Source organism: Musa acuminata, chromosome BXJ1-5 (genome assembly GCF_036884655.1).
Source record: "Musa acuminata AAA Group cultivar baxijiao chromosome BXJ1-5, Cavendish_Baxijiao_AAA, whole genome shotgun sequence".
Taxonomy (NCBI): Eukaryota; Viridiplantae; Streptophyta; class Magnoliopsida; order Zingiberales; family Musaceae; genus Musa; species Musa acuminata.
Genome location: NC_088331.1, coordinates 21,197,405 through 21,215,522, shown reverse-complemented (window position 1 = coordinate 21,215,522; position 18,118 = coordinate 21,197,405). Strand labels below are relative to the sequence as shown.

General features: G+C 37.9%; 1 protein-coding gene across 5 annotated transcripts; it reads left to right on the top strand.

The window, feature by feature from the left end:
• Nucleotides 1-1,402: 1,402 nt before the first annotated feature.
• Nucleotides 1,403-7,390, top strand: LOC103985268 (protein WEAK CHLOROPLAST MOVEMENT UNDER BLUE LIGHT 1). Of its 5 annotated transcripts, none has more exons than XM_009402918.3 (4): nt 1,403-1,650; nt 4,101-4,608; nt 4,693-5,018; nt 5,348-7,390. In XM_009402918.3, the coding sequence occupies exons 2-4, from the start codon at nt 4,143-4,145 to the stop codon at nt 7,178-7,180; spliced, it is 2,625 nt and encodes an 874-aa protein (XP_009401193.2). In that variant the 5' UTR covers nt 1,403-1,650; nt 4,101-4,142; the 3' UTR covers nt 7,181-7,390. The 5 variants fall into 5 exon arrangements, with proteins under 5 accessions (XP_009401193.2, XP_065039562.1, XP_009401192.2 ...); XM_065183492.1 differs by having other exon boundaries at nt 1,404-1,650; nt 4,101-4,293; nt 4,398-5,018; XM_065183491.1 differs by having other exon boundaries at nt 1,404-1,650; nt 4,101-4,293; nt 4,391-5,018.
• Nucleotides 7,391-18,118: the final 10,728 nt, after the last annotated feature.

The following is an 18,118-nucleotide window of genomic DNA, read 5'->3' as shown; positions in this document are numbered from 1 at the left end:
AGAGGGGCCCAGCTCTCTTTACTGGATATCCATAAAATAATCCAAATATAGAGCTCATCGAGATCCATCATAAACATGAATCTCAAAGCACTAATACGATTAATATAGGGTATATTCGAGAATATATTTTAAATGTGGATTAGGGGTTTAATGTAAATTTTAAATATGAATTGATGCTTGATAAAGTATTTAAAATTTGTATATATTATTTTATCAAACGTTCAAAGTATTTTATAACTAATACATTTATTTAAACCTATTTATCTAAATATTATTAAAAAAATATAAAATATATTATTAAATACAAATATACTTATCAGTTGTTCTCCAAATGCATATTAATTTATTTTATTTTTTTAATATTTAAAATCATCTTGTCATTGTTGGACCAGAGACGAACGATTTTACTTTCGTTATGTGACATAATGAGCTGTCAATATCTGTTTGATGAGATTTGGAACCACATGACATTTTCCTCATAGCCCCCATTCCACAAAGTCTTTGCCACATTTCCACGTTTTCTCCTCCATCATCTTCTTCCTTTGTCTTCAGTTGAGTTGCCTCCGATGCCGTATTAATCATATGGGTCTGCTTGTTCTCATCTAAAGCCAGGGAAGGGGGGCAGCCAAATTTGTAGACGTCCTAATTTGGACTATTATTTATATATTTATATGTCTAGTGTAGTAGTGAAGCTACTAAACATGTAGCAAATTGAGTGTTATGCATGATTATATATATATATATATATATATATATATATATATATATATAAAGGAGAATCAGTTAAAGCTTTCAAGAGTCTAAAGAGGACCCATAAAGATCATTCTACGACATTTGAAATAAAGGAGAGGGAAAACTTTCTCTCCAAAAATCATCAACCAATCAGAATAATTAAAATTAATACACTGTTTGCAGAGGTATTTAATATCAGAAATAATATTCTTTTAATATCGATTTCTTTTCCTTTTCCTGACATCGACCATTCGAACGTAGCATGGTTGGACCGGCCATCGCCTCCATCACAAATTTTCATATAGCGTTAATCTCATCATGACATCCCCATGATGACCAGTTCCAAATAAACACCAAAACCCTGCTATGCAATCTCCAAGTCTCATCGATTGTCCGCATAAATATCCTACGGATCCAAAATCTCATCCGTTCATCGATTGCCCCTCTGACGCGTACGGCGGAAAACATTAACGCACAAAGCGTATATGCGGATCGCTATCTCCTCTTTCGTGCGGCTCAGGCGGTGAGGTGGCGCCGTGTCGTCAACTCAGACCAAGTGGGCCTCTCATTGGGGCCCACCGAGTGCGGTCAACACACCGGAAAATAAAAAAAAACAAAAAAAGAGAGGAGGAAATAAAGAATATGAAGAGACATTTTATCGTGATGACAATAAAGCAGGAATGTTTTGCCTATCGACGAAGAGGAAGGAGGAGGAAGTCGTAGGAGGAGAATTGAATGATGAGAGGTCGAGGAAGAGGGGCCGGAGGGATCACCTGCTCCTCTAGCCCGTGATTGGCGCCGCTGTTCTTGAATGCCTGCTTTTTGCCGACTCCGTCTCCTCCCAGTCCGGATGATTTCTTTGTTCTGCTGTGTGTGTGGGCTTGGACCGTCTCTTCCTGATAGATAGGGAGGATCCGAGTACGTATGCTGTTTCTTTCCTCCTCTTCGATCGGCTTTTGACTTGTACTAATCTTCTTCTTTTTGGTTTGGATGAGAATTAGTCTTGTGCGGTAGCAAGTTTGAGTCAAGGTGTTGCTTTTGGTTGTCGAAGAAGGGCATCAGATTTTGGATTATACTGGTGTTTTAAACCTTACTAGAATTCAGATGAAAATCTTTGTCGTTGTTAGGAAGTTTGGATTGAGTCAACTTTGGCTATGAAAGATGGTTGATCTTTTTGGAGTTTAGGTTTTGGATTCTAGTGGTTGTTCGGAATTCAGATGCTTAGATGGCTAGGTAGGAAGATGGAAGAACTCCGATTTGTGGAGATGATGTATGGGAGCTTTAGTGCATGTTCGAGGATTGCCTTCTGCCTTTTCTTTCGGTTTAAACCCAAAAAATGTCTCGTTCGGAGCGTGTTCATGGGATCGTGGGAAGATCTTGTTGCGTGATGGGCTATTTCTTGGTGGGTTCTTGCTTTTAGGACATGGTCAATGTTTGGACCCTTTTGGATTTTTTTTTTTTTTTGTTGATCAAGTGGGTCTCATCACAAAACCTTCGCAACCGCTTGGGGATGATGCAGATTCCAAGAACATATCTTGCTGAATATTCGTATCAGTAGTTTGAGCTTATCTTTGGTGCTTCCATCAGCAAAGAGGCAGTACCTCCTTTTCATCTTTTGTCTAGCCGATTTTTCTCTGTATTACACATAATTTGTTTGCAGTTAGATCATCGTTAACATCCTTCAAGAATTAGCTGACCAAAGTATCACTAGTTGTTAAGGGAGGGAAACATCTTATGGTATGTTAGTTTTGACATGTTACTTCTTTTATCAGTAGGGATCATGACGTATAATTTATCTTGATTATCTACCCAATGATCATGTCTTTTATCTGTTGGAAAAACCTTGAACCCTGACTTATTCTGTTACTCTAGGAGCTATCATGAATACTTTGGGAGACTCAAGGTAAACTTGCTTCATTTCAAGGGCATGCTTTAGGTTCTATCACTTTTTGATCTTTCATCAATTGGCTTTTGGTACCAAATTTAAAGTGGTACAGATCTGATTTTAGGCTATTTATCATCCATTGTGTTAACTGAATGTTTAGGAGTGCAATCTCTTTACAAATTTGGAAAGAAATATGAAGGCAACCATCATACTAGATAGCTTCTTTGGAACACTTTGCTGTGCATTATACTGAGAGGCTACATGCAGATATTGTGGTGGGCTTCTTCAAGAATAGACTATAATGACTTCGCTCTTTCTTTCACCTTTAGATTGTTCTAGTACTGTAGCCAAAATTTCCAGTTGGTATTAGCTGGTTAGAAAGGTGTAATTGATGTTATCATGTCCTTCATGAGGAATGTAGAGGACATCACATATCAGAGTTTCAAGGTTGATAAATGAATAAATGATTTTGTCATTGAGTTCTGCTCAGGAGAGTCAATGACTGCTCTTGTATTGTAAATTACATGATCATCGAAAAATTAATGGAAGTGAAGATACTCATATATTGGTGCCAAATAAGATGGAACTAAACTAAACTCATATAATGATGGAGATTGATAGTTCCAGAATATAGTCTTGTACTTTGACATAAATTAATCACGCCTTAGAGTTGGTTCATTTTGTTTTCATATTTTAGGATCAGCAATTAATTAACCACGAAATTGTTTCTTCCCCAAGAGTAAACTTTGGGCATGATTTTAGCTGTTAGTGTGCTCAATGATACATAATGTATAGTAACTACATGTGATATTTTGAGAGAATTATGCTGACTTTTAAAAAAATGCAGATGGATTTTGTGATCAATCCAGTAAATTGTTGTATAAAGTTAGCATTCAGACTATGGACTGTTCAGAAAGATATCTTGGCTTTTGTTGTGAAATTTTCGGTTGAGACTCGAGCTAAAGAATCTGAGTGTTGTTGATTCTGAAGATGATAATTAAAAACTATGCTTATCAGAATAATAGATGCAGAAATGATAAAAAATAGTAAATAAAACAATATATTACATTGGACTCCTGATCATGGTATGTTCAATTTAGTAAGAATTTTTTCTGTATTCTGTCATGAAATACAACCTGTGAAATGATCTATGATAGCTTTTATTCTTTGTTTTGTTCCTTGCATTTGAGTTCACTTTAGTCTGCTCATCAATTGGTACAGTAGAAAAAAATTGCTCAGATAAAAGGTACTGTATGTTATTGCATACTCTGACAGTTGTATTTTAAGACCAGAAGGTGGATGATGTGGACATCATACATCAAACTTGTAGGTTTCATCCTAATTTGATGTTGTTTTTATGAGTCACATTTTGACATGGTTATAGGCATATTTATCGACAAGTTGTGCTTGACAGCAACATAAACTATCTACTTGAATCTAACTTTCATCAAACAAATCTTTCATACTTGTATATTTGTTTCAGATGTAGAATAGAGAAGCCGAGTCAGATATATCCTACTTGTGAATGGAAGCAACAAGGGATACCTGCACAGATTTATCTGGAGTCTCCCCTACGACCATGTCTTTTTCAACAGAATGTCTTCCAACTTCTGCAGCATCTCTAACTTCCACAGTTGTTGAAAAGAATTCTGACAATAGTTGCTTGCAGGGAAAAGGTATGCATGCTTTTGAGACAAAAAATGAGCAATATCTTTCAGATCCTTCGCCATTAGACAATTATATACCTATGAGTGAATATATCAACACAAATAGCAAGCAGGAAGGTGCTGTCGAGGATTCTGTGTCATCAGTTCAGCAAAACCTTCTGGATATCACATCTCAACATGTAGCTATTGCTGAGAATTTTGATAGTCATCACCAGCAACAGACAGTTGTTGAAGAATCTGAACCACTAGTTCTGCAAGACATTCCTGATGCTTCAACAATGGACAAGAATAAACCAAATACTATGGAGAGCTTGAATATATCAGGTACTCCTACTGACGATGCTGTGGTTGTGTTACCAGAAACTGTGACTTATCTACCATCTCATTCTTTGGACGCATCAAAAGCAGAGCTGGAAAATATATCAAAGCATGAAAATGAGACTTTTGTCAAAGTTGATCCCATTCAGATTAGTAATGATTCTTCTGCATCCACTGAGACAAGAAACACTGAAGGGAGGCCATCTTTGCAGCCTTCTGACCTCAGTCACATACAGGTTCTTAGACATACACAAAAGAAAACACCAGAATCAACTAAATCTTCTATACACAGAAAAGATGACAATGCAAACAGAGGCTTTGTCGACACTGCTGCCCCTATTGAATCTGTTAAGGAGGTTGTGACCAAGTTTGGAGGAATTATTGATTGGAAAGCTCATAAAGCTCATAATTTAGAGGTAATAATATTCTCCGAGATGATGATTATGTGAAAATTTGATGCATGAGACTACAATCTTGTTCATGTTCATTGCATTCTTAATGGCCTTCATCTTTCTCTTTGGTCCAATGTGAAGCATTACTTACTAATGAAAATGACACATTCATATTTATTGACAAACTCATGATTCAATTTCTGTTCTGAGCTTCACATTTGTAGAAGCATGTAGAATCTCTTGCTATTTTTCCTAGTAAGGTTGTGTTCCAAGACCATTTCTATCGAACTTTGCAAATGAAATTTAGAATACATCAAGATGCACCTAAGTTTTAGGATTTTGTCTCCTTGCAGAAACAGAAGCATGTTCAATCAGAACTTGAGAAGATTCGAGAAGAAATTCCAGAGTGCAAAAGACAATCAGAAGCCTCGGAAGAGGCTAAAATCCAAGTACTGATGGAGTTGGAAAGCATGAAGAGAATCATAGAAGAACTAAAGCTGAACCTAGATAGAGCTCGAAAAGAAGAGGCCCAGGCGAAACAAGACTCAGAACTGGCCCAACTGAGAGTCAAGGAATTGGAGCAAGGTATTGCCAATGAATCAAGCATTGTAGCTAAAACACAACTGGAGGTTGCCAAAGAAAGACATGAAGCAGCAGTTGCTGAATTGAAGTCAGTAAAAGACGACTTGCAAGCTTTACAAAGGGAATATGATTCATTGATCAGTGAAAGGGACATAGCAATGAGGAAGGCTGAGAAGGCAGTTTCATCTGCAAAGGACATTGAGAAGACAGTTGAGGAACTTACTCTAGAACTCATTGCAAAAAAAGAATCACTGGAATCAGCACATGTTGCACATCTTGAAGCAGAAGAACATAGGATTGGTGCAGCCTTGGCGAGAGATCAAGATTGCTTTACGTGGGCAAAGGAATTGAAGCAGGCCGAAGAGGAGGTGCAACAGCTTAATCAGCAGCTTACATTGACAAAAGATCTTAAACTGAAGCTAGATGCATCTTGCACTTTGCTGCAGACTTTCAAGGCTGAGTTAGAGGCATATATGAAGGCAAAACTGAAGCAAGAATCTGAGAGCACCGACAATGAGAAAATACCAGATGATGTGGAAGAAACAAAGGGAACTACGAGCTCCATTCAAGCAATAGATTCAACCAGAAAGGCGCTTGAAGAAGTGAAGGCTAGTATTGAGAAAGCCAAAGATGAGGTTAACTGTCTTAGTGTCGCAGCTTCATCCCTCAAGACTGAGCTTGATGCAGAGAAAGCAGCACTTTCCACCTTAAAACAGATGGAAGGCATGGCATCCATAGCAGTTTCTTCTCTTGAAGCTGAGCTTGATAGAACAAGACAAGAACTGGAAGTGGTCCGGATGAAGGAAAAAGAAGCTAGAGAGAAGATGGTGGAGCTTCCCAAATTAATGCAACAAGCAGCTCAGGAGGCAGATCAAGCTAAATCAGTTGCTCAGATGGCACGAGATGAACTACGAAGGGCCAAGGAGGAAGCGGAGCAAGCAAAAGCTGCTTCAAGCACCACACAGATCAAATTGCATGCGGTTCTTAAGGAAACAGAGGCTGCCAAAGCATCAGAGAAGCTGGCAATGGCACGAGTTAAGGCATTGCAAGAGAGTGAGCAGGCTGCAGGCATGGGGGGCGCGGACTCCCCTGCGGGTGTGACCCTTCCATTAGATGAGTACTCAACTCTTTGCAAAACAGCCCATGAAGCAGAGGAGCTTGCGCACGAGAGGGTTGCAGCTGCCCTGGCGCAAATTGAAGTGGCCAAGAAATCAGAGCGAAGTAGCATAGAGAGACTGGAGCAAACGTACAGGGAGATGGATCAGTGCAAGCAAGCCCTGAGAGTTGCTATTGAGAAAGCTGAGAAGGCGAAAGAAGGAAAATTGGGTGCGGAACAGGAGTTGAGGAAATGGAGAGCCGAACTCAAACAGCGCAGAAGAGCTACAGATGCAGCTAAAGGTACCATAAATCCTCCACTGAGGAGTTTTGAGCAGAGTAGTGAACCAAAAAGCAGTAGCAAGGAAGCAACCGATGTTCATGTCCATCCTGAACCAGAAAATGCAGAACATGATGCACCTGCTAGGAACAAGACGAAGAAGAAGAAACCACTCTTCCCACGGATTGTTCTGTTCTTGGCCAGGAAGAAGCCTCAACCTGTGAAGTAATGAGCGTGCATGGTGTATGATTGCCAGTGTGAAGATGTCTTTGTTGTACCTGGAACTCCTTTTCTCTGCAAGTATAGATGTGTGAGAACTTCTAAATGAGCAGTCTTTTGGTGGAGAAGCTCGAGATCGATTTGTGCAAACTAAGTCAAAATGTGTACTCTTTTTGATGATCGAGTATTACAGGTTATAAATGAGCAGTGTGTAGAGCCACGGCTTAATTATTACTGGATGTATACACGCATACGTATTATATACATCCACGCATACGCTTATACGTACTTGCGTTTATATACGTGAAAACATCGTACATGGGAAAAGGGTGGGTTTGTTTGGGATGTGATTGCAACATGTCTTGATCCAAAGGGGCACAAATAGGGCGGCCTTTGGCGGTGTTTTCCCCGCGCAAACTCCTGTTGGATCCTATCATTTCTTCAGTTTGTAGGAGGCATCAGGACTGAGGGGGAACGGCTGTGATTCACTCCGGAAGGCGGCCCTTCCCTCCCCATTCTCTCCCTTCTCTTCCTTGACCTCGCAGTTCAGGTTTCCTTTCCAAACCCCCATTGTTTTTGCATTCTCCACTCTGTCATCAATTTACAGGTTCTGCCTCGTGTGATCGATTGGATTTGATCTAGATAATCGATGGCAGGAGACATTAGTGCATCTTCTGGCGGTGGCGCTCCGTCGCCCGTCTCTTCCAATCGTGACGGCTGCAGCGCCCGGGATGAGTTGGACGCGGACGCGGACGCGGACGTGGTCTGCGCTGCCGTCTCCGACCTCTCTTCCATCTCTATCTCCCCGCAGGTTGGTAAACTGTCACCGAACTAGACCGAGCGAAAGATTGAATCGTTGACTTTGACTTGGGTGGGCGATAGTGAATTAGTGTTTGATCTTTAGTTATCTATCATGATTTAGTGGTTACAGGATAATTTAAATAACCACCTCAATCATGATCTAGTAGTTATAAGGTGGTTTCAATAACTACCTCATGATCTAGTAGTTATAGGGTGGTTGTCACTAGTCCTATAAATAGGACCGTAGTTCATGTAACGAGGCATAGAGATAGAGACAGATAGATAGAGAGTCTGTGTGCATTTGGTATCAGAGTTCTTATCAATCCTCCTGTTTTTAATACTACATTAGTTTTCTTGAGTCAAAAGGATTCTTTTTACTCGTATCGTAGTATTCTGTTTTTTCCTTGCTCCTTCATTCCCAACATTTGTTCCCAACATTTGTGGTATCAGAGCCTAGTTTCAATCTGAACTGGGCATTATGGCTTTTAACGGTAATTTCATGTCTCAACTCCTTATCCTAATTTTCTCGGGCAAAAGCTATGAATTTTGGAGTATCAATATGAAGACTCTATTCAAGTCTCAAGATCTTTGGGACTTAATAGAGAATGAATATGCACATCTAAATGACGAAATCAAGCTGAGGGAGAATAGAAAGAAGGACTCAAAGGCATTGTTCTTCATTCAACAAGCTGTACATGAGATGATCTTCTCAATAATTGCAGCAGCGACAACCTCAAAACAAGCTTGGTTGATACTTCAAAATGAATTTCAAGGCTCATCAAGGGTGATTACGGTAAAACTTCAAACCCTCCGTCGTGAGTTTGAAATTTTGTTCATGAAAAGCAATGAATCGGTGCAAGATTTTCTTTCTCGAGTGACTGAAATTATTAGTCAAATGAAATCTTATAGTGAACATCTTCCTGATCATATAATTATTGCAAAAGTTTTGAGAAGTTTAACTCCGAAATTTGATCATGTTGTTGCCGCAATTGAGGAATCAAAAGATTTATCTACTTATTCATTTGATGAACTAATTGGTTCCTTGCAATCACATGAAGGTTGAATAGATCACTTGAAAAAAGTGAAGAAAAAACATTTCAGGGGAGTCTTCTACTTCAAAAGAAGACAAAAAATCAACAGGAAGAGGACGTGGCAGAGGAGGATTTCGTGGTAGAGGAAATAGAAGAGGAAGAGAACACTTTGATCGGCATGATGAACATGGGCAATCAAATTATGATAAAAAAAATTACAAAAGTGGAATTCAATGTCATTATTGTAAAAAGTTTGGTCACATTAAGGCAGATTGCTGGAAAAGAGAAAAGCAAGCAAGCTATATGGAGAAAATTGAAGAAAATAGTAAGTTGTTTATGACTCATTCACATGTTCATAATATCTCAAATGATATTTGGTTTCTGGATAGTGGATATTCTAATCATATGTCAAGCATAAAATCAATATTTAGAGATATTGATGAAACTCACAAGTTGAAAGTTAGACTTCGAGATAGCAAGCAAATTCAAGTGGAAGGGAAAGGAATAATTGAGGTGAAGACAAATCAAGGGAAGGTAAAATACCTTGATAATGTTTTCTTTGTTCCTACTTTATCACATAACTTGTTGAGTGTTGGGTAATTAGTAGATGATGGATATTCAGTAATATTTTATTATGGTTCATGCACTATTAGAGATAAAAAAATCTGGTTTGATTATAGTAAATGTTTGCATGACAAAAAACAAGATGTTTCCACTTGATGTGTCAAATATTGAAAGGCATGCGCTTATCACAACTCAAAAGAATGAGTCTAGTTTCTGACATTTAAGATATTGACACCTTAACATTAAATGTTTAAGGTTGTTAAGTCAAAAAGGAATGGTTTTCGGATTGCCCAAGATTAATACACTTGATGTATGTGAAGGATGTATTTATGGGAAACAAAGTAAAAAACTATTTCCTATTGGAAAAGCATGGAGAGCATCTAATTGTCTTGAATTAATTCATGCTGACTTATGTGGACCTATGAATACAAAATCATTTGGTGGAAGTCAATATTTTTTATTGTTTACGGATGATTATAGTCGCATGAGTTGGGTATATTTTTTGAAATTGAAATCTAAAACATTTGATAATTTTTGAAAGTTTAAGACACTTGTAGAAAGACAAAGTGGTAGATATATAAAGACACTTCGGACAGATAGAGGTGGTGAATTTTTATCTAATGAGTTTAGTTTTTTTTATGAAGAAAATGGTATTCACAGAGAATTGACAGCACCATATACACCGGAGCAAAATGGTGTAGCTGAACGTAAGAATCGGACTGTCATTGAAATGGCAAGAAGTTTGCTTAAAGGAAAACATCTTCCAAATCAGTTTTGGGCAGAAGTAGTTGCAACAGCAGTTTATTTGTTGAATATTTCACCAACAAAGGCTGTTATAAATCGAACTCTTTTTGAGGCTTGGTATGGTATGAAACCAAGTGTTAGACATCTAAGAATTTTTGATTGTATTGCTTATGCTTTGGTGAATTCACAAAATCATCACAAGCTTGATGAAAAATTAGAGAAATATATTTTAATTGGTTATTCTTTACAATCGAAAGCATATCGATTATATAACCCTGTTAGTGGCAAAGTTACTATTAACAGAAATGTTATGTTTGATGAAAGGGCAAGTTGGAATTGGGAGACCAATAAAGGTGAAACACAAATGCAGATTCCAGCAGAACTAGACACTTCGCAGAATCAAGTGACAGATCCTGCTCCAATAAATTCATCGTCAACCTCACCCAATAGCAGTTCAAATTTGGATTCCTCAGATGAAACCCCTCCAAGAAATTTCAGATCATTGACAGAAATTTATAACTCAACATTTGCTTTGTTTATTTCAGATCCAACAACTTTTGAGGAAGCAGTTAAAAAAGAGGAATAGAGAAAAGCAATGAAGGAGGAAATCAAGTCAATCGAGAAGAATGAAACTTGGGAGCTAATGGATCTACCGAAAGAAAAGAAAGCGATTGGGTTAAATTGGGTGTTTAAAACAAAATTTAATACAGATGGAAGTATCCAAAAGCATAAGGCTCGGCTTGTAGCAAAAGGATATTTACAGCAACAAGGTATTGATTTTGATGAAACTTTTTCTCCAGTTGCTAGATTCGAAACTGTGAGAACTTTCTTGGCTTTAGCTGCTCACTTAAGTTGGCCTATCTATCAATTCGATGTGAAATCTACGTTTTTAAATGGAGATTTACATGAAGAGGTTTTTGTTGCTCAACTTGAAGGTTTTTTGGTTAAAGGACATGAAGAAAAGATGTATAAACTAAGGAAAGCTCTTTATGGGCTTAAACAAGCTCCAAGGGCATGGTACAGTAAAATTGATCATTATTTTCTTCAAAATGGATTTAAGAAGAGCAATAATGAACCTACTCTTTATCTAAAGAAAGAAGGCGAACATAACATTCTAATGGTTTGCCTCTATGTTGATGATATTATATATATGAGTTCATCTAACTCTTTGGTGACAGAATTTAAAAAATGCATGATGAATAAGTTTGAAATGTTAGATTTAGGTCTACTGCACTATTTTCTTGGGTTGGAAGTAAAGCAAGGATTAGATGAAATTTTTATTTCACAAAGAAAGTATGCAATGGATCTACTCAAAAAATCTAACATGATTAATTGCAAAGCTGCAGCAACACCCATGAATGTAAATGAAAAATCGAAATTTGAAGATGGTACAAGTCTGACAAACGCAAGATACTACAGAAGTTTGGTTGGAGGTTTGATTTATCTAACTCATACTCGACCAGATATTGCATTTTCTGTTGGTGTAGTATCCAGGTTTATGCATAGCCCAAGCAAACATCATCTCGGAGCTGTTAAAAGAATTCTGCGTTATATTGCTGGAACTACATATTATAGTATTTGGTATTCTCATAATTTTAATTATAAATTATCTGGTTTCACTGATAGTGATTGGGCAGGAGATTTAGATGATCGAAAGAGTACTTCAGGCAATGTTTTTAGCCTCAGATCGGGAGCTATATCTTGGAGTTCTAAAAAGCAAGCAACAACTGCATTGTCGACATCAGAAGCAGAATATGTAGCCGCAACATCAGCAGCTTGTCAAGCAATATAACTTAGAAGACTTCTTGAAGATCTTTATCAAGAACAAAAAGAAGCAACGGAAATATTTTGTGACAATAAAGCCACAATTGCAATGACGAAGAATCCAACGTTTCATGGAAGAACGAAGCATATAGAGATACGCTATCATTTCATCCGAGATCTTGTAGCAAGTGGAGCCATAACAATGAAGTATTATGGAACGGATGAACAAGTTGCGGATATCCTCACCAAATCACTTCCAGTTCGAAAGCATGTTTATCTTATGTCGCAAATTGGTGTATGCAACTATGAATCAAGGGGGAGTGTTGAGATTTGATTCATAGTTATCTATCTAGATAGTTATCATGATTTAGTGGTTATAGGATAATTTAAATAACCACCTCAATCATGATCTAGTAGTTATAAGGTGATTTCAATAACTACCTCATGATCTAGTAGTTATAGGGTGGTTGTCACTAGGTCCTATAAATAGGACCGTAGTTCATGTAGCAAGGTATAGAGATAGATATAGAGATAGAGATAGAGATAGAGGCAGATAGATAGAGAGTATGTGTGCATTTGGTATCTTGTAAGTGTTCTTATCCATCCTCCTGTGTTTAATACTACAACATTTGCAACAATTATATGATCCGGTAACAACATGATCAAATTTCGGAGTTAAACTTCTGAAAACTTTTGCAACAATTATATGATCAGGAAGATGTTCACCATAAGATTTCATTTGACTAACAATTTCAGTCACTCGAGAAAGAAAATCTTGCACCGATTCATTATTTTTCATGAACAAAATTTCAAACTCACGACGGAGGGTTTGAAGTTTTACCGTAATCACCCTTGACGAGCCTTAAAATTCATTTTGAAGTATCAACCAAGCTTGCTTTGAGGTTGTCGCTGCTACAATTCTCGAAAAGATCGTCTCATGTACAGCTCGTTGAATGAAGAACAATGCCTTTGAGTCCTTCTTTCTATTCTCCCTCGGCCTGATTTCGTCATCTGGATCTGCGTATCCATTCTCTATTAAGTCTCAAAGATCTTGAGACTTGAATAGAGTCTTCATCTTGATACTTCAAAATTCATAGCTTTTACCTAAGAAAATTGGGATAAGGGGTTGAGACATAAAATTGCCGTTAAAAGTCATAATGCTCAGTTCAGATTGAAACTAAACTATGATACCATAAATATTAGGGATGGAGGAGCAAGGAAAAAACAGAATACTACGATACGAGAATTCTTTTTACTTGTATTTGGTCATTTGGTTTCCTTTGCCGAGAAGACAAACAGTTAAACTTGTTGACCCTTAAAAGTAGGACCTTTTTTTTTGGCAGAAAGCTACCGTACCAATGGATTTGTAGAGGAGGGTCATCGGAGACTCACAAAGCCAGAAGCAAGGGAGATGATCGTTCCTGTTTTAATAGCTTATGAAAATGATTTCATGTATCCAAATGTATAGAGATTAGTTAATCATCCTAGGGTATTAATCGACTTAGCCCAATACTGGTTATCTATTAATATATCCAATCATTTTCCCATGAATCAGACCTTTTTTCACATGCATACATTCCCATCTTGTTTTGCTACTTCATGATGATCATTCAAGGTGGGAAACTATAATAATATACGTCAATTAGTTGAGCTATATGGATAATGTGTTGATTATGCTTGAAGATACCACGGGATTTGGTTTTTGGACCTCTATGGCCTAGCTTTCGTGGATCACTTGAGCTTAAACTTTTTTAGAGGATTGTTTGTATATAATCTTGGCAAAGAATCTGATCACAGCAGCCATTCTTGATTGAAAATCTGTATGTAAAGATAACTGGAAATCATCCATTGATCTCACTCCTCTTGCCTTCATGCTCTTTAAATTTAAAATGACATAAGTGAAGCGTCAATGTAATCAATTTGTCCCACAACTTTTTGAGTATTTAAGTGAAGTTCTTATATTTATGTTATCTACGCATATGCAAAAGGAATCATAGAAGTAGTAGTGACTTCAAATAATCTTCATATTTATATATGGAAGAGATAATAGAAAGCAAGAGAAATATGCTTGATGCAATCACTAGAGATACTGAATAATTCATTGTTTTCTTCAAGAGGTTTAGTTTAGTCCTGTCTGCAATATCTCTGTGATAGAATCATTATCAGATGTATTTTCTTCCGTACTGGGACCCTTATTGATAATCATATTGTTTCTATATCTAGATTATTTTGCTGAAAATTACAGCATTTCTGTTACCTTGTAATTATGCATACAACTCAAGTAATAGCTTTCTCTGTGCAATATAGTGACCTGGCTGAAAATGAGTTTGCAGCAGTACTAGAAAAGTTCTGCTGCTCTGCTGCAGAATGGAGCCAATAAGCAACCTTTTTCCTGAATCTAGCACAGAAGCTCAAAAGACATGTATGATAGTTATAACAGATGGCTGCCTGCTCTTGGTGCAGGAGAGGCACATCTTTTGACTGATTACCTTGTAGGCTATGAACTACCTACAAGAAAGTTGAATTATTATAATTATATAACTGAAGCTATTTGCATCCTCTGTTCATCATCAATTTGCTTTTCAAATTTCTCATACAAATATGTCTGCTGTTATCAACGTCAGTGTCATTTTTATACTCTGTCTAATACTGATCTGGTTTATAGTAGATTGTCGATACACAGTAACTAATGATTTGCAACTGTTGCTGGCTTTCTAATCTATCCTCCTTTTGTCCAGGGTTAAAGTTCTTGAACATAATAAGCTAGCTTGTGATATTATATTTCTTTAAGAATGGACTACCTACAAGAAAGGTGAATTCTGATAATTATATAATTGAAACTATTTGCGTCATCATCAATTTGCTTTTCAAATTTCTCATACAAATTTGTCTGCTGTTATCAACGTCAGTGTGTCTAATACTCTTGTCTAATACTGATCTGGTTTATGTGTAGGTTGTCAATACACAGTAACTAATGATTTGCAACTGTTGCTGGCTTTCTAATCTATCCTCCTTTTGTCCAGGGTCAAAGTTCTTGAACATAATAAGCTAGCTTGTGATATTGCATTTTCTTTAAAAATATTTCCATGATGAAAATTTCAAATGACATGCTGACACAAAAATTTAAATGGTTCTAGCTTAAGAGATAATTTAAATGGAGGCCATGTTACCTCTAGCTTAGAGATATTTTGACACTTTTTTAGGTTCAATTAGACATGATAATTTGTTCTTGGTGAAGTTGATTTTCTCATTTACTGGTCTTTGAGATAAATTTGACTTTTTGCCGATATCCAAAATTTCGTTGGGAGTTCAAGAGTTCATCGGAAGTCCAGACGTTCGTCGGAAGTTCTATCGGAACCAATCGAGAAGTCCAGGAGCTTGCCAAAGAAGCTCGGATTAACTACGATAACAAGGCATAAAGAAAAATGAAGTCTCGGAGTCAAGAATGCGATTTCGTTGGGAGTTCGAGAGTTCGTCGGAAGTCCAGACGTTCGTCAGAAGTTCTGCTGGAACCAACCGAGAAGTCCAAGAGCTTGCCAAAGAAGCTCGTCGGAACTCACCAAGAAGATCATCGTGAAGTCCATGAGCTTGCCAAAGAAGCTCGTTAGAACTCACCAAGAAGATCATCGTGAAGTCCAGGAGCTTGCCGGAAGTTCGCCAGAACATTACCGAGAGATCGTCGGAAGTTCGCCGGAAAGATCACCGAAAGCTCGCCAGAAGAAATCGGACTTATCTTGCTTAGAATATGGCATAGGAATCATAGTTAGCATATAATTAGAGATGGGATTGGGAGATAATCCCATCAACTCTGTTAGGGGCCAACTGGACCTAAAGCTGGACTAGTTTGGGCCATATTCAAGGCCCAACCAGGGTGTTGAAACCCTGGCCGACGGTGGCATTGCTTGGGGAATAGCACCCTAGGATTCCTAAGCGGTGGTACGAAGAGGGGCCTCGCAAGTGGATGTAGGTCATTTGATCGAACCATTGTAAAATCGGCGTGACCTCTAGTTTGCATTTATTTATTGTCATTTACATTACTGCAAACCATTTGCACTTTAATGCTCTACTTCTTTGTCTTCGTCTTACTTATCTCTTTAAGTTAAAACGCAATCGAAACGGTTTCAAACGAAAACGTTACTTTTATCGTACGAAGTTTCCAAAAGTGTTTAGTTTATCACACTTTACCGCTGCACTAATTCACCCCCCCCCTCTTAGTGCTGCTCCGATCCTAACACACCATTTTTTTTCTTTTTTTTTTCTTTAACTTAAATCTGAATCTTTCATAAATCATCTCAAATTTCTAATATTTACTCTTAGGTCTTTACATTACAAATAAGCCCTTATAAAATTTTTAAAATTGAGGGATGTTACAATACAATCATGGGGCTTCGACGTGAAATCAATTTAAGAATGCACTGGTGAATCATTTTGGACCTATGGAGTATGAAAATATCGATGGCCAACTCGCAAAGATTTGACAAACCTATACGATTCAAGAGTACCAAACCAAATTTGAGAAGCTATCCTACCTTGCTCATGATTGGTCTAACCATTAATTGTTAGGAATATTCATCGAAGGACTCAAGCCAGAGATAAAAGGGGGGGTTAAGGTGCGGGAGCCTCGTACCGTGACAACTATGATTTCTTTCACCGGAATACAAGAAGTATAGCTCAATAATTTAAATGTCATACACACACATATATACATAATCCATTAATACAAAAGTAATTATGGCATAGGAATCCTAATATGTTATGAACTATTGACATGCGGCTGGAAATTTCTGACACTAATACAATTATGGCGTGGATGTGCAAGTATTTTGAAGTATCAATGTCTGACAGTGACAGGCGGTGGCACCGCCACTAACAGGCGGTGGCACCGCCAGCATCTGGAACCCAAAGAGAATTCAAATTTTGGAGCCCAAATTTGAATCCTCTTGAGGCCTATAAATACCCCTCAAATCTCAGCTGAGATTGTAACTTTTTGAGTAGCAATTGTTTGAGAGAAAGGTCTTAGAAAAGTCTTTGCTAGTCTTGTTTTCAATTTGCTAGTGTTCACCTCATACTTTCTTGCTGAAAATATGTAAGAGAGTGAACCGCTTGTAAAAAGTTGTAAGAGGGGTATTTACCCTTCCCCTTCAAGAGATTTGCTAGTGGAAGACTTCATTTTGCTTTATGCCTTGTTATCATAGTTAATCCTACACACACAAAAATACACTTCGATCTAGACAATTATTACTAAGTATGAATCATGTTGTCCGGCATATTATTGGTCCATTGACGCTTCGTCCGATTCTTCGGCGTATCATCCTCTCTTGTGGCCTATTTCCCAATCAGCCAGTTGACTCCGTAACTTCAATATCCTTGGTGCAATATCCGCTCTTCTTGGTCCGATGCTCGAATCCATGACCCGAAGCCTTCTGTCGATACATCGACTGATTCTCTAGCCCGACGTCCAATCTTCTGACATGTTTTCCTCCGGCCCAACATGATTCTTCTTGCTTTAATTGTCTCTCCCTAATTAAAGCATCCTGCGTCACTCAAAATGTGGATTAAATCATAAACACTTATCAATTGGTTTTATCATCAAAATCCGAGATTCAACAACTTACTCCTCTCTCAAACTATTCTAACACTTAGAAGAAGGAGAGGAGTTCACACAAGATTACAACAACGTTTCTTTCTTTTTTACTCTCAATTCTTGTGTCTTTTAACCAGGGATGAGAGTGGTATTTATAAGCCTCAAGTTGATTCAAACTTGGAGCCAAAAAATGTCTCATCCTGGGTTTCCTGGGTACGGGCGGTACCATAGCCTATGCTGGGCGGTACCACCACATGACACCTGACACTGGGTGGTACCACCGCCTGACAACCTCTCGGAGACTATGTCTGGGCGGTACCATCGCCTGACACAGTCTCCGAGACTGTGCCACGACGGTGCCACCTCTTGGGTCATTGTTTGGACCTTTTCACTTGGCCCAACATAGTCCTTGCATGGGCTCAACTGACCCCTAATTGGGTTGGCCCAATTCCAATCTCAA